The 16,461-nt window shown below is 42.5% G+C and overlaps 2 protein-coding genes across 7 annotated transcripts in view; one reads left to right on the top strand and one right to left on the bottom strand.

Moving 5' to 3' along the window:
- Nucleotides 1-11,087, top strand: part of WDR33 (WD repeat domain 33) — a 68,477-nt gene extending 57,390 nt beyond the window's left edge. Inside the window, exons 18-23 of one of the 2 annotated variants that reach the window (XM_030495941.1) lie at nt 1,756-1,858; nt 2,139-2,601; nt 6,184-6,350; nt 6,481-6,573; nt 7,400-7,585; nt 10,440-11,087. In XM_030495941.1, the coding sequence (XP_030351801.1) occupies nt 1,756-1,858; nt 2,139-2,601; nt 6,184-6,350; nt 6,481-6,573; nt 7,400-7,585; nt 10,440-10,663 (1,236 nt within the window). In that variant the 3' untranslated portion in view covers nt 10,664-11,087. Of the gene's footprint in view, nt 1-1,755; nt 1,859-2,138; nt 2,602-2,701; nt 4,916-6,183; nt 6,351-6,480; nt 6,574-7,399; nt 7,586-10,439 lie in introns of those variants that run through there. The other variant, XM_030495942.1, reaches the window with a different exon arrangement.
- On the bottom strand, nt 825-15,244 carry SFT2D3 (SFT2 domain containing 3). 5 transcript variants are annotated; one of them, XM_030496003.1, is made up of 4 exons: nt 14,054-15,244; nt 11,112-11,352; nt 6,474-6,550; nt 5,734-6,372 (listed from the first exon to the last, which is right to left on the bottom strand). In XM_030496003.1, the coding sequence occupies exon 1, from the start codon at nt 15,158-15,160 to the stop codon at nt 14,471-14,473; it is 690 nt and encodes a 229-aa protein (XP_030351863.1). In that variant the 5' UTR covers nt 15,161-15,244; the 3' UTR covers nt 5,734-6,372; nt 6,474-6,550; nt 11,112-11,352; nt 14,054-14,470. The 5 variants fall into 5 exon arrangements, with proteins under 5 accessions (XP_030351859.1, XP_030351863.1, XP_030351864.1 ...); XM_030496004.1 differs by lacking the exon at nt 6,474-6,550 and adding an exon at nt 8,331-8,427; XM_030496001.1 differs by adding an exon at nt 8,331-8,427 and having other exon boundaries at nt 5,734-6,550.
- Nucleotides 15,245-16,461: the final 1,217 nt, after the last annotated feature.

Raw genomic sequence — 16,461 nt, forward strand, 5'->3', positions numbered from 1 at the left:
TATATGAGAAATCATGGAACTCCAGCAAGGCTTTGGTCAAGAATGGCAGAAGCATTGTGATCGCTGGATCTTACCTGGTCAGGGAATTTGTTTGTTCTGGACTCAAGTCAACATTCAGTCATTAGGAAAGTGGTTTTGGTGGTTGTGTTGGGTTGTTGGTTTTTTAATAGGCATTGGAACAGTCCTTTTATTTTGATGGGGTGTTTTTTCCCAAGTCCTTACAAAATGACTCAATGCAAATATACTACAAAACTCTGATGTTTGTAGTATATATTTATGTGCTTTTTTGTGTTTAGCACCTCTATTGCAGTTGAATATGTTTTATTTAAAACCCGTATTTCAAAATATGATGGGAAAAATACACAAATCAACTAATTACTTCTTTGTAACCAGAAAGAAAAAGGTAGTGTTTATCAAAAATAAATGTAGAGCATGAAAATGATTTAATTTTGGTTCATGGAGAGATTAAACAGTGTAATTACGAGTACAATGACAGTGATGGAGTATAGGGTTTTAAGTATTTACAAGCTACCTGAAGTCTGGAGGGGTTTTTAAAAGCCAATATGAAGGCCAAGTGTAAATCTTGCATGTTAAACATGCATTGGGAAAAAATATTACATGTTCAGGGTTTTCTGGTATGGGTTTGTGGGGATTTTACTGGTTTTGGTGATGCCAACATAAAAAGGTTTTTTATCGCCATCTTGCAAGTCTCAAGTCTGTCTTGTTCACAGTGATACATTTTTATTGTTGGATCTCATTGCTACAGTGTAAATTACAGAGTTCCAGTCAAGTACAAACCCCAAAAGATAACTTTTTGTCTGGCCTTTGCTATTTAAAGGCAGAATCAGACAGTTCAACCACATTATTTCCTGGCCAATGTTATAGTGGGCCCAGTATAAATGTGGTACCTGTAGAAATCTTTCATGAGTTCGTGACAGTGAATTTAAAAATTACAACTTTATTCTTTAAAATTCACAAAATAAGAGAGAAAATAACAAAATATTTATACATACTTTATTTTTCCTTTGGGATCATATTACTTGCACAAACCTCTGCTCGCTCCACTCTTTCTGCTTGAGAAAAGCTTTTACACTGTCTGCCTTTAGCCCTGTCATTGCTTACTAACCCATTAACAACGTGTCTTTTGGTGCTTAGCCAAGTATTAGTACTTTCTTTTGATCCTAGAATTAGAATTAAGAAAAACAAACTTTGCCAGCATGTTAAAAATGAAACTCGTGTTATTTCCATGTTAAAAGTTTAGAAAGGTTTACAGGAGAGATGCTGTTAAGCCCTGTTGTTTTCTCCCTTGTCCTGACATTCTTGGGTTTTTTTCTTTGGCATTGTTTTATTTTCTTCATTTCCAAAGGAAGTCTTTGGTCTGTGCAGCTCTTTAACTGCATATAAATCAGTACCTGATATTTCTCAAACAAAAACACACAGTTTCGTCATCTGCTCTAACAGACAGCTAGATTATGAGCTTTATTATCTTTGGTTGTTACGGGTGAAATTCTAGTCCCTGAAAAGCTGAGTTTGCTATAAAATGATGTGTTCCTCAGACAGTGACTGAAAAGCATTACTGATGTGAATGTCTGAAAAATTAGGCTGAAACCCTTGGAAAAGCAGCTGTTTCTTTCATAAGACCTGTGCAGGTGCAGTCTTTATGTAAAGAAAATTGTTTTGCCCCCTTAGAAAATGCTTAAAAGCAAAAATACTCACACATGGCAATCACATGGCTTTCTTATTATATGCTCATAGGATGGACAGAACCCAGGTCCTCCACCACTGATACCAGGACTGGGGCAGCAGGGAGGACAAGGTCGTCTTGGCCCTCACAACCAAGGACCTGGTCTTAATAAAGGTAATTAACTATGTTATCTGTTCTTCTGTGAGTAATTCTCCTAAAGAGGCTGTTCCAGTGCAGTGCCTCTAGACAGAAAAAGCTACAGCAGAGGACAGGGCCTTGGCTGAGAGGAAACTTCTGTAGACTTGGGCTGGAATATAGAGGAAACGTTGTGCCACAAAAAAAATGATTGAATGTGAAATGTATAGCATGTACTTTGTAGAACTGTACGAACTAGAGCATCCTAAAGCCTTTTTAGAAAACATTACAGAAATCTGCTATGATTTTTTCCCTCAAGGTGACTCCCGTGGTCCACCAAACCATCACATGGGCCCTCTCTCAGATAGAAGGCACGACCAGAACAGTGGTGGTCCTGATCATGGGCCTGAGAGAGGGTTGTTTCGAGGTGGCCAGGAGTGGGGTGATGGTAGAGACAGCAGGGGCATGCCAGATAGACGAGGACCTCACCCAGATTTCCATGATGACTTTGATCGACCAGATGACTTCCGTGACGACTTCCATCCAGATAAGAGATTTGGCCATCGATTACGGGAATTTGAGGGGAGAGGAGGCCCACCATTGCAAGATGAGAAATGGAGACGAGGTGGACCTGGGCCTCCCTTTCCTCCTGATCACAGGGAATTTGAAGGAGGGGGTTCAAACCGTGGGCCTCCTGGTGCTTGGGAAGGACGCAGACCTTCAGATGATAGATATCCACGGGATCCTGAGGATGCACGGTTCCGAGGAAGACGAGATGAGAGGTAAGAATTAATCTACTCATTTTGTGGGGGGGTTAAAGGGTAAATGGAGGGAACTCTTTCTTCCTGGTTTCCTTTTCATTAAGGAGTCTATCTGTTTCAGATTTATAAACTGGAAACCAATAAGGAAATGAAAACTCTAATATACCTGAGTATAGAGTCCATAAAAATCATTCAGTAATAGAAGAAAACTTGAAAAATGGTCATTGTACACAGCAGCTTCCGTGTCTTTAAACAGTAAGTAAAGAGAAGGGAGGAAATTTTTAGAGAAGATCCAGTGACACAGGATGAAGATTTGAGACCGTTTTGATGAAAATTGAGAGGAAACTTGAAGGTTAAAGTGACAAACTTTTTGAACACTAGAAGTGGATTTTGAGACTTTGTCTCCAGTCACAAACTACAGCATGACTGTAGAGACTGTAGAATGAGATGTAAGATACTTGTAAGGAGCAGAACAGTGATCCTCCTATCAAATATAAGGGACAGAGCTACAGCATCTGTTGGACTGTTGAGACTATTTTCTCATGGTTTTGCTTGTAGAGATTTTATTTCTCTTTCTGACTTTTATTTCTTAATGCCAAGCGAAGAACTCAAAAATAATCCAACTTACGGCAATGTCCACGTCATTGCTCACAATTTCCAAATAAATTAAAGGGATGAATTTGTGTCTAGATACAAATGTAAATATGGAGGAATTATGCTAAGTCAGCAAGATTAACTGTCACCAAAATTGCTCCACATTTATGCTAGTTTAACTGAGTTAAATTTGGCCTCCAAGGTCTAAGCCTCTCACTGACCACCAACTCTATATGTATAAGAACATGTACTTGTACAAATATATTGTGGTCTCCACATAATGTGAATTTTGTGTGTTTTAGTTGCCTTTTTAATCATTTTCTTACATTCCTTTTACTTTGCATCTATACAGCTCTTCTTTTAGCTATTTTCTACCTAGCTCTGTAAAGATGTACCTTCCTTTTGTGTGAAGAGTATGAAAAGAAATGAACAATAACTAAAAGAAGGTAACAAAGCCATTTTTAAAAAGTAAAAATAGAGAGAATCCAAGCTGAATGGTCTGCATTATAGAATTCTAGAAGATGCAGCAGACAACAGTTTTAGAAGCTCAGTAGAGATTTTCAGATCTTACATTGGAAATGCTATGGGACTGAAAGATATTTTATGATGATTCCGATTTTTAGAAAGGTTTCAGGAAGAGTCTAAGAACCTTGTGACCCGTAAATCTAACTTCTGAACTAAGAAGAGTCTATTTAGAGTACAAGTGTTTGTACAGCTTGGTTTAAAAGGAGTCAGCACAGAGCTATAGAAGGCTTATTGTGCTTGCAAACTTCATGAATTCCTTTGAATGAAGGTGAATTAGGTGCCATTTACTGCAGATGCTGAGGTGAACTCAAGAATCCCAACCACTCATTTAGCTGACTTGGTTTGGAATTTAGACTGTAACTGGTTTGATGAAGCATGAGAGGGAAGTGTGTGTATGTGTGTTTCTCTCTAATTTCCCGTCCTTTTCATCCCTGTCCTGTTCTTACTTACCTATGCATATCAACATGATGCTTCTACTGCAGAGGAGACCTGCCTCTTCCTGCCTGCTAATCTGCACAGTGTGTAGTTCTGTACATTAAGGTCCTAGGCCTCAAGGAAGAAGATCCAAGAGCAGTCAAACAGAAACTGAGCCCTATGCAAGGCAGGGTTTTACATGTGACTGATATGAAATAGAATATACATAACACAATATTAGGAGCTGTGGCTATGTCAGGCATAGGTATGATAGATTTCAGAACTAAACTGTGTCCATAACGTTGCCTGGAAACAAAAGGAAAGGCCCTATTCCTGCTAGCCATAAGACTTTGTGTTTCAAATCTTGGTAATTTACACGCTAAGCAGAATCACACCATGTCAGTATTAAAATGGGAGGCCCTCTAAAGAACGTCTAGAGGACTGTGCTGTTTCAAGGCTAAACAATATTGCTATGTGATCATCTGAACCATTTGTACCTGAAACTGTTCAGTTTGTTTTCCCAGATCATCCAGGTTAATGTAAAATGGTTCATTGTCCACACACAGCACTCCCTCCATCCACTGTTGTACCTATACAGGCACAGCAGCCTCCTCTCTGTATTGTGTTTGTTTTCTGGGAGGTGGAGACAGACCTATTGTTTTTAATGAAAAAGAAAAAAAGAAATGTAAAAGTTTAAAAATATTGTATTGTGTTATGACTACTGTTAAAATATTTAAATTTGTAATTAAAAGGTTAATGTTGTTAAAATTCTAAATAAAAGTATCTAAAGTTTTGCTTGTAATAGGATGCACTGTGTCGTTAATGAGCTGGGGAAGGGGATGTTGCACAAAGCCAACACCATCCGAGTATTATGGTGGTTACAATCTGGCCAGTGTGAAACTGGGAAGAGAGGGGAGGTGGGGGGACATCAGTGGGAATGGGCAAAGAATGCCCTGCATTATGTGTGCTGCTGCTGAGGGGTGGGCAGGAGCAGCGTGGGGTCACACTGACCGTGAGGACTCCTGAACCAGTGTGCCTGCACTGCCTAAAGCTCTCTGCTTGCACAGAAACTGGGCTGTAAACTAAAGCAATCCTAACAACCGGTGCTAGTTAGGATGCACTTCTGGAGTTGCAGTAATATACAGAACACATATGTGCTTTTACAGGCACTCCGAGTGTTTAAACTGGCAATGTGAAAACCAAAACTACTAGTATTCATGCAGCCACCTACAGGCTTACCTGAAATGGCACTGACAGTTCATTAAGAACCATTCGTCTCTCTGAACATCTATATTAAAACCCCAGCGTGATACTGGAGGAGCTATGCTCATTTCAGATGAGATGCAGAACCCAGCCATAGCAAATTACTGCCATGGGACTTACTAGAAGGAAATTTTAAGCTTCAGTGTCAAAACTATGTTTTGCAAAACAAAATCCTTCATTATTGCATTTGAATAAACCGCTCTTCAGGTCGTAGAATGCCACTGTGCATGCTGTTCAACAGTCAGCCTCATCCCTACAGAGCCAAGGGCAGTCCAGATTCATCTAGACTTAGAAGAATGGAACAGAAACGAGAATGTTCTAGCATAGCAAAAATCAATGGAATGAGATGCTGATACGTTTTGTTATAGCCATGACTCTCATTGCTTGTATTCTTCCAGTTTGTTTTTATCACTACAATGGAAGGGGCAAAAATGGAAGGGGAAAATAAGACCACCACATTAAGGGAAATTCACTTATACTTTACCTTCTATTTGTCAACACTCACTGATTTTTCTCTCCCCCTTTTCATTAAATGAACACAGTATATTTGAAAGTATTTCTTGTATGAGAAAACAACACAATCAACAGAAGGAAATGAGGGGAAATTACAAAAATTAATAAATGAAGTGCTCAAAGGCAGAAAATGAGCACTTTTCCACCTACAAATCCTATTCTAGTAACTGTATGTGCTATAGTATTAAGTAAAACAGTTCAGAAATGAGTTGATTATTAAGCTGAAGCTGACTGAAGTTTTCTCAATCTAAATTCTGCCTAAAAACCACATTTGTACCATGTTCTTTCTTGTAGCTTCAGAAGAGGAGGCCCCTCAAGACATGAGGGCCGGGGACCCAGGGGGAGAGATGGCTTTCCTGGCCCTGAAGATTTTGGGCCAGATGATGCTTTTGACTCTCCAGATGAAAACTCAAGAGGAAGGGACCATGGTGTTCGGGGGCGAGGTCGTGGTGCTGTTAGAGGTGAGGGGAACATTCTTCCACACTGAAATGCAAGGATAAGGAAGCAAAGACACTTCTTGGGCAAATTACAGTATTGTCACGAATCCAATGTCTCTTCTTACTCCTGTCCCCTGCATCTCTTACTGCGCAGGAGGCCGGAAGGGTTTACTTCCTACTCCAGATGAATTTCCACGCTTTGAAGGAGGGCGGAAACCAGAATCCTGGGATGGAAACAGAGAACCAGGTAAAAACTGGTGAGGTTTGTTTTAGATAACTGTAGTCTTCCACAATACAACTAATTACCAAAACATACATTTTAAAAAATCACCTCTTCTTCCTGTACCTCATATGCTCGTTATCAGTCTTTTACTATAAGAAAACCAAAATGTAGTTCTTTGGACTTCTAAATTTAGGAAAAAAATTAACTATACATAATTTAACTGGCTCCAAATGCAACTGTCTCGACAAACAAACTTATTGTGGCCTCAAAGCCTTGATTTTAAGTTGAATTCCTGTAAGGCCCAGAGCTACTTGTTGTCATGTGCAGATGACTGAAGCACATATCCTGGGGATTTTTTTGAAGTCTATATTAAAGCCAGTAGTGATCTTTCTCTTGGGTGGCATCTTCTCTATTGTTGCAAAAATAATGTTTTCAGCTGCGGTGTCTGACAGCGTATTCACATTTGCATTTGTGTTACCAATGGCAACCCCACATGGGGGAAAACTGAGTTTTCAAATGTCATGGAAAAAATGAACACAAATGACAAATCAATAATGAAGATATGATCATCTCTAAAATATATGAAAATACACTGAAAAGAACACTTTAGATTTGTCACTTTCTTTCCCATCATCTTTGAGAGACCAGTTTTACCTTTAGCTTTCTTAAAACTTAATCATCTAATGTTTGCTTGTTTTCCTGTTGGGATGGGGAGCGGGGGAAGCTTTATGTAATTTTAACTTGTATGCGAAGTACAATGGAAAGTGTGTAAATTCATGTGACTTTCTCCAAAAGTGAGGAATAATGATCAGATCCACATTACTATCCTGTTTTTTCTCTTTATGCTCAGGTCCTCGTCCAGATCACCCTCCTCATGACAGGCATTCTCCAGCTAACAGAGAACGCGCTTCTTCGCTCCAGGGCATGGATATGGCCTCACTGCCACCACGTAAACGTCCCTGGCATGATGGACCAGGGACCTCTGACCACAGAGAAATGGATGCTCCAGGTGGACCTCCAGAAGAGAGGGGCAAAGGTAAAAAGCCCCTTGTATTGAAAACCTTATCTAACACTGGCACATTTTTCAACAGTAAACTTATCCAGAATTCCTTATCTGTTCAGATCAGAGGGGATAAAGCTGAACTGGTAAATATCTGATATTACCAGCTGTGAGGCTGAACACCAGTCTTACAGGAACATAAGAATGGAGGGGTTTTCTGGGACATCAAATCCAAATCTTCTCTCCAGCTTCATGTAATCCTCTTTACTGCCCTGATCAAAACCAGTTAGGTTTTGGCTCCCTGTTATTCCAACTGGAAAACTGTTAAAAGCTTTCCCCCCGCCTCTAATTTTCAGTATAGTTGTTATTTAAGCTTGTGCTAGCATCCTTTATCTGAAATATCTTTCCTGTCTCAGCCTTCACTCTGTTGGGCTTAATGAACCCAAACATTTTAAGTCTTTGCTCATGAGCAACCTGTTGTAGTGGAAGGTCAGGGACGTTGGAACTAGATGATCTTTAAGGTCCCTTCCAACCCAAACCAGTCTGTGAATTGTCTGCTTGTAAGAGTGTAAGCATGGCCATCCATGATCAGACCAGAAGTCCATAAAGCTCAGTAGCTTGTCTTCAACAATCGCCAATAGCAGATACTGAGGGAAGCGTTACACTGTTCTTAACAGTGTAAGTCTGTAGTGGTATGTCCTGAAACGCTCTCTCAACCTATGAAGATCCGTAGTTCAGTGACTTACTACAGTATTTTTATATATAATGGCTTTTGACTTACCTTTTGTGTGTTTCTCTAATTGCTTTAAGAATCATATAAACTTTTGGCATCTGCAAGATCTGTGGAGAGCTCTAAAACTTAACTGCAGTAGACTATGCTTAAAAAAAAAGAGAATGTTTTCCTCTTGTTTTAAGCCTTTTGCTCACTAATTTCATTCAATGATGTCTTGTGTTTTAATTGCAAGTTGGAAGATGATGCCTCTTATTTCTGAATGCCATCTCTGATTGCATCAGTCTACCATTTCCAACCTGAACTAGTTCTTCTCCAAGCCAGAGCTCTGATCTGTATCTTTTACTACCCTTATTACTCTGTATATATTATTTTCATTTTTAATTTATCCTTTCGTAAATTAAATAGCGTAACTAGCAGTTGCACACACTATTTAAGATGTGGTTTAACCATGGATTTCTGTAGTTCACTTGGTTTTGTTCTCCTTTGTTTCCTAATAGCTCCTGATGTCCTATTTATTTCCCTTTTTAACTAATTACTGAACAGTCACATGGCACTGTCATGCAACTAGTTACTGTAACCCACAAAATACATTCTTTTGGAGTTAGTAGCTGGTTCAGAGCCTAATACTGTGTATACCATTTCCACAATCATCCCATTAGTCTTGTACCAGTTTTTGATCCTTTTTCTTATAAATCTTGGGATTGATGTTGTCTTTTGTTAATGTTGTCTTTGGGGTTTTTTTATGTCCTCATATTGACTACCCACTATTAGGTAGTGGTCAGTGACAAAGATTCTTCTCAGTTGCTTCCAAATGCTGAGCTGCCAGCCTATTGTTTTCTGTTGTTAGACCTCTAGTGCACAGCTTTGTCTTTTATGCCACCAAATTTCATTCCACTTCTCTTACTGTTGTCCTGAAGCTCATTTAGTTTTAAGCGTAGGCCAGTCCTCCTCTGCATGGATTGTATTTCCAGTGTTGTATTGACAGCAGGTTTTGTTATTCATTCACAGAGGTTTTTAATGAAACTTTGCTGGTGAACTCCCTCTGTATCAATGTTTTTCCTTTCAAAACTGTTGTGTTTCTCATTTAGCCAGCTTCTTATCAAATCCATGAGGATTCCTTCTCCAGCTTCAATAATAATTTGCGATAACTCTATCAGATTCTTTATTGAAGTCAAAACCACACTTCTGGTGCCTAGACAACTCATTAATGTACCAAAGAAAGTTCAGAACAATGCCAGAAAGCCTGGTAAACAAAGCACTGACAATACTTTTTCATGTATGGGCTGTGTCACTTTCAGTTGATTGGTAAAGTCATGTGAAGATTAAAACTTCATGAATTATAACCCCTGTGGAACAATTCGGTCTCTATTTTACACAGAACCAAGCAGTCAACAAAAAAATCCCCCTTGCTAAAGTGAGGAAAAATGTCCTAATTTAGCTGTAGCACTTTGTTGTGTCCACAAAGCACTGTTACCATTACTACTTTGGGGGTTTTTTTCCCCAAAATACTGCTTGTTATTTTGAACTATTGACTTTGGGGTTTTTAATGTTAATTTAAGTCTCGGTACTAAGAAGATCTGTGAGAAGTAGAAAATCCCATTTCTGGCAGTAAGAGCTGATGTAGTTTATGTTCTGATTAGTGATTAAAATAAGAGCATTTTTCCATTATTTCTAGAAAAAAATGGAACAAACCCAGTAAAGTTACTCATTGTCTTCACCACCAACCTCAACTGATCCATCAGTACAACGTCTTTGTTTAGGGGAAAAAAGTGTTTTGCAATAAGAATATATAGAGAACCACAGATGGTGTTAAAGCACAAGCATCAGGTACACCTGGGCAGTTCTGAGAACACCATGACTGTCACTGTTCTAATTTACTTAAGTGATTGCTGACTGTATCAGCTATAAACTCCTTTAATTCCAAAGGAATTGTCTGATTGCTGTCCATCTTCTGGACTGTAATGGAGACACTAAATCTATGTAAGAAAGATCTTACAGAGGGGGAGAAGGCATAAAATTACAGGTCTCAACTATGTTTGGTCTGCAAATGAGTACCCCATAGTTCCTTCCACAAAGGAACTAGCTAAATAAATGGTATGTCTGAGAAAGTCATGGCTTAGACTTCAACATCAGTAACTGACTGTGCTTCATTTTTAGGACGAGGAAATTCACAGAGAGCGTCAAAATCTGGGAGATCCAGTTCTTTAGATGGAGACCATCACGATGGATTCCACAGAGATGAAGCTTTTGGTGGAGGCCCTGCAGGAGGCAATAACCCTTCTCGAGGAGGAAGGAGTGGAAGTAACTGGGGAAGAGGAAATAACATGAACTCTGGTCAATCAAGAAGAGGATCATCTAGGGGTGGTGGAAGGGGCCGATAGAAGAGGCTTTGACTGGGTCACACCCAGTCCTTCCTGGACAATATTTAAATGGATTGCTACTCTGGACTCAAAGTAACCTGCAACACCACAAACCTGGATTCTTTAACTGGGATAACTGAATGTGCATTAGTTCCTAACAAGACAAGGGTCTTTTCCTAGATCAGTCAACTTCTGCTAGCTGCAGCGCTGTAGCTAGCTCTCTGTTTTGTCCTCTCCACCCATGTTTTCCCCACCTTCTTTTACCTGCTTTGTTTTGTGAAGAGCTGTAATTTTTTTTAAGTGATATGAGACATGGAGCACCTCCAGAGATTTCAGTTCACCTCCAGACAGAAACTTGTTTCTATATGTACAGTTTGTGAGAAGAGTTACGTTGTTTTTGTATGAATACAGAATGTAATTTGCGCAAAAATTAACATAAAATCAACACTGTGTGTGATTCTTTACTCACCTATTACTATAAAGAGGGTTGTCTTTGGGCAAACTTCTGTATCAGATGGAGCAACAGAATTACCTCCTGAAATCTCAACTGTTTAAAATACTCATAGCTGGATGATTCCTAGGTTTTTGGTTTATGATGCATAGAGAACTTTCATTTTCACCTTTAGCCACAGCTGTCTACAGATTACAAGTGGTGCTGTCGTTAACATTCCAAAACACGGGAAATCACCGCTGCTTGCTAGTCTACCATCCTGCAAGAGAAAAACGTGGAACACCATTTAGAAAAAGTCATCATACACATAGTGTGAGTTACAACCTGGACTACTACCAAGACAGACATCATGACAGATATTGCCATTCTACGCTTCACCTGGGCGAGTCAAGTATCTCTGTTCAAAACAGCATCTGGTTATAGAAAGTGAGGAAGAAAGTTTAGCAGATTGATTAATATGGATGCATATGCTTTACAATGGCTGTAGGATGCACTGCTTAAAGACAGCTGTTTTCAGTAGGGCCCGGTGCATTCAAATGCTGAAGTGCAAACCTCAACAGCTGATCACTTTCTAATCCCTTTTTAAGTATAGTTTTCTTTAGGATATAGTTTCCCAGTTTTACTAGGAGAGGGAAATGATGAGGAAGAGTTATTCCCATTTCCCACATTTCATAATAAAGCTGCTTACCACCCGTGGATTTGTTTTCCCCATAAATCATTCATATTAATCATCTCCAGTCACCAGGTTATCAAAAGGCTCCTTTAATACCTAAAGCCTCAATGAAAATTTTATCACAGAAGTACATATTCTAAAGCCAGCTGTCAGGAAGGTCCCACATTAAAAGTATAGGATATAATGTATAATGAAAAGTATTACCAGGCTTCCATCCCCCCTGCCCCGAATTTCATGTTTTAATATTCAGGATAATATGGTATTGTACTTCTATAGCTGTCAAGGGTACTGCAACAACATAGTGAAACACGGCAGCTATTTTATCTGACTTCTCATACAGTCAGATTTACTAGAGACTTGCTTAAGTCCTGATGACCTATCTTGTACAAAGAGATCAAAACATAGATACTTAACTGCTCTTCTCTTGGTTCAGTCAGTCACAAATAGCATTTTCTTTCTTAGTTTTTCATTTGTAGTGTATAAAATGGCATTTGAAAATTACAGTATTTAACTGATCATTAGCCTATAAAATCCTTCTCATGGGGCTCTAGAGACAGAATGATCTTAAAGGAATTAACTGGGAAGCAGCTGAGATGCATCTGATATAACACAGTTTCTCCTTTGAGGCCTAAAAAAAGAAATTGCTTTTTACCTGTACTTGAAGAATGGCTTTGGTCACTTTTGGTATACACCAGTGAGTTGGGATCTATTCTGAAGTTTTAGTGATGAGAGTGCACCCAATAGGAAACCCAGCTGTTTCTATCTAGACAAAACGGAGTATGCTTGGTTTTCCTCTGATGTTTCCTTAACTCCTTAAACCACTATGGTACTTGGTGTTAAGTATAATTCCTTATCAAGGGGCAGCTTTTTTAATTAAGTTTTGAAATACCCCACAATCACGGAATATACACAAAATGTTTAAGAAAAATGGAAAATGAGCTAGCTTTTGTGTAAAATCTTAAAAGGTGACAGCATAGCAGGAGAGACAGAAGATGTGTCCCAGTCTGTGGTACCATGACCCACCACTGCTGGGAAATGGGTAAGATTACTTAATGGGAATATACTGCTGTACTCTTTGGGTCAAGTTCTTTTACCAGAATGTGGAATCCTTATCCTCTACCTGCTAGTTTACAGCTCCACCTTGTCTAAGATTTGTTTAGTTTGTTACTGCTGTTAGGAATAAAATTGATTGTATATACAATAGCTTAGAAGTTGTAAAAATAAGAGAACTAATTTAATGCTATTCGGATAGCTCTGATCTACATTTTTATGGGAAAAGAGTGACCATTAGTGGAATGTCTGTATTGAAATATGGTATACACAAGTAGTTTTATTAAAGTAATCTCTGTACATTTGGGTACCCCCATTTAACAATTTCAGTTTAATTCAGAGTAGTAGGTGAATACACTAAACTTTAAGTACTGATATCAGATAAATATTGCAGTGTTTAGCTTTATTTTGTATATGAGGCACATATACTTAATGAGATACTCAGGCTCTCAGCCAGTTGGGCTTGGTACTCCCCTTTACCTGCAGGAGTGCAGTACACAGCCCAAACTGAAGCACCAAGCTCCCGGTAGGGACTGTCAGCCTGAATTCAGCACATTCCTAAGGCTGCTGAGCTTCTGCATTGAAACTGAGCTGTGCTGGCTGAAACAAGCTCTAATTACTAGCAAATCTTATATTTGAATGTCATGCTGTGACAAGTAAGCAATTCCTGCCTAACCTGAGAAAGCAAAATATATCTATATACAAAAAATAAGTTCTAAGAGCTGAAGCTACCCTTTTCAAGCCCAAGTATTTGCTACCTTACAGCAGCTGTAAGGCAGCACCACTACCTTCAAAGACTAAGGCTCTTACCTAAGATTAGCACCTTTCATCCTATCACTGTCATGCAACGAGACTACCCTTACAGTTATGGGTAGTCTTTGTGACCCTCAGCCCCAGGAACGTTTGTTTCACTTACTGGATGGTATTTTAAAGATGTTTTTTAGAGAGGAGTGCAGTTCAGTGGACACAGTATTCATATTCACCACTGGTCTGAGGTGGCCGATGACTGCACTACTCAGCAATTGAAGTGTGTTCAGAGTGTAGGGGTCAGCACAAAAATTAGTTAATAGCAGTTAACTATTTTTGAACGTTGACCCCGACACTTGACCAGATTTCACTGAGTTGTCCACACGTTTCAACATCAGCCAGCCCTGTGCACCTCAGCTGTACGACACTTGCTTTTCATGTCATGGGTAAGTCAATCATTACGTTTCATTGGCTCCGCAATCTCACTCACGTTTTGAAGTAGGCTGCAGCAGCCACATGGTCCTATACTGGAGGTAGGGAAGTGGGATGCTGCCAGCTCCCACCAGAGCCGGAGAGACTCCAGACCATGGCTATCGAGCTGACTTTGCAATAAGGCAAAATCCTGTGCTCAGTTGGCACCAACCCCGTCACACCTGAGCACAGCACAACGCGTTTAGAGTCACCGGTGCCGGTCGCGGGTGCCAGCCGCTGTTCTGGTTCAAGAACTGGCGAGGAAAGCCCAGCAGCAACGCCAAGGAGGTGAAGAGAAGCGGCGTAAGACGGCGCCATCCTCATCCCCGTCTCGGAGACGCGTCTTCGTGCTCTGCCGAGCGCGAGTCTTTCAGTCCCTCGGTCCGAGTCCCGCCGGGCTGCGGCCGGTCCTTCCCCCGCGGCGGCGGCGCGGGGCTCATACCGGCAGCGCTTTGCCGCCGCGGCGCACGGCAGCGCAGAGGAGGCCGCCGAGGCGGCGGAGGCCGGCGGCGCCCCCGGGCAGCGCGGCCAGGAGCGCGGCGGCGGCGGTGCCCAGCTGAACGGCGGCGCCCAGCGCCGTCAGGAGGGTGCTGCGCAGCCCCAGCGCCGCGTACAGGGTGCCGCCGAGGGCGCCGAAGTAGAGGAGGGAGCCGCGGCTGGGCTCCCGCAGGAGGCGGGCGGGCCCGCGCAGCAGGGCGGCGGCGCTCAGGGCGCACAGCGAGCCGAGCGACCAGAGCAGCGCGAACTTGCGGGCGCGGAGCAGCAGCAGCGGCACGTACAGCGCGGCCAGCCCGAAGCAGAGGGCGGCCAGCAGCAGGCACAGCCCGCTCCCCGCCAGCCGCTGCCAGCGCGACAGACCCGGCAGGCAGGGGTCCGCCTCGGCGGCCCATGGCCACCCCGAGCCTGAGCCTGAGCCTGAGCCCGGCCCGGCCGCCGCAGGGGGGGCGCCGCGGCCCGGTGGGAAGGGGTTCAGCGGGCCCAGCCAGGCCCCCAGGCCGCCACTCCCCGCCGCCTCCTCCTGCGAGCAGCCGGCGGGCGGCGGCGCGGGGGCCGCACTGGAGGCGGCGGCGGTAGTGGCCTTCGACTGCGCGAGGTACTCCTGCAGCTGCCGGCCCAGGTCCGCCATGGCGGGGCCGGACACCCCTCGCCGGCGTTACAGCGTGTCCCCCGCCCGCCCCGCCGCCATCTTGCGGAGTAGCTGCATCCGGGTTAGCGGCGCGGCGCGCGTGCGCGGGGGGCTGAGGCGGCGGCGGGGGCGCTGCTCTCGGGTCCCTCAGAGCGGGCGGTGAGGGGCCGGTGGCTGTTTCGTTGCCGCAGCTCATTGTGTTAAGGAAAAGGCAGATATGTCCGGCGAAAGGAGCCGCGAAGCCTGCCAGGCAGAGGGTGCTGGGCTGGGGGGACGGGGAGAGCCCTCAGCCGCTCCTCATGGAGCAACTGGAAGGGCTTGGCAGCTGCGAGCAGTGAGAGCTCACGGTTTCCTCAGCTGGGAGGAAGATGGTGTCACGTTCAAAATGTAGATTGGTAAGAGGAGGACGATGTTTGAGGTTTATGTAGCTCACAGTTAGCCCTATGGGATGTAGCAGCTCTGGTGGCTGGAGGCCGATCGCTGACTGGCGCCATGTTCCCCCAAGGTTGGCACCTGGAGTCTCCTCACACATCTAATGCAAGGTCTCTGCCTCTCTTTGGAGGAGAGCTTCAAGAGTAGAGACATTACTTATTGGCACCCAGGAACCATCACAGCAGGACTAGAGATGTAGAGAATGCCTAAGAGCTTGTCTTGGTACCTGTTATTGATAAGGTTAACTATTATTCTTTCCTCAACCAACCGTTACACCAAAATAAAAATGTTTAATTAAATTCTTCACCCTAGTTTAAAGAAGTAATAAAAATATCAAATGCTAATTTAACCCTTATGATTCTAAATGTTTACTGCAGGGCTGAAAAAATGAGATGTTTGGACAGCAGGAAACACAGCCAGCACAGTTTCCATCATCAATCTGCAGCAATATCCATAGCAATGGTGAGTCACAGTGTATTAGGTTACCTCACAAGATACAGATAAAGTTTGAAATTGCTTTTGGGCAGCAGCTGCCTGCCCCATTTGGTGGATCACTTTAGCATTGATACATCCTACATTGATAGAAGTCAGAGAATATAACACTCTGTAAGTGCTTAATTGTTGGCAAGAAGGGATTGGATCATAGAATGGTTTGGGTTGGAAGGGACTTTAAAGCTCACTCAGTTCCAACCCCCTGCCGCGGGCAGGGACACCTTCCACTAGAGCAGGTTGCTCCAAGCCCCGTCCAGCCTGGCCTTGAACACTGCCAGGGATGGAGCATCCACAGCTTCTCTGGGCAACCCGTGCCAGATGTTATCAAAAACATCGCACTTGGAGGGGTCTTTGCTTGGGAGCGGGATCCCTCTTTG

This window comes from Strigops habroptila, chromosome 8 (assembly GCF_004027225.2).
Source record: "Strigops habroptila isolate Jane chromosome 8, bStrHab1.2.pri, whole genome shotgun sequence".
NCBI lineage: Eukaryota > Metazoa > Chordata > Aves > Psittaciformes > Psittacidae > Strigops > Strigops habroptila.

Coding starts and splice junctions, on each gene's coding strand:
- SFT2D3 (XM_030495999.1), bottom strand. CDS start 15,160: ATGGCGGACCTGGGCCGGCAGCTGCAGGAGTACCTCGCGCAGTCGAAG.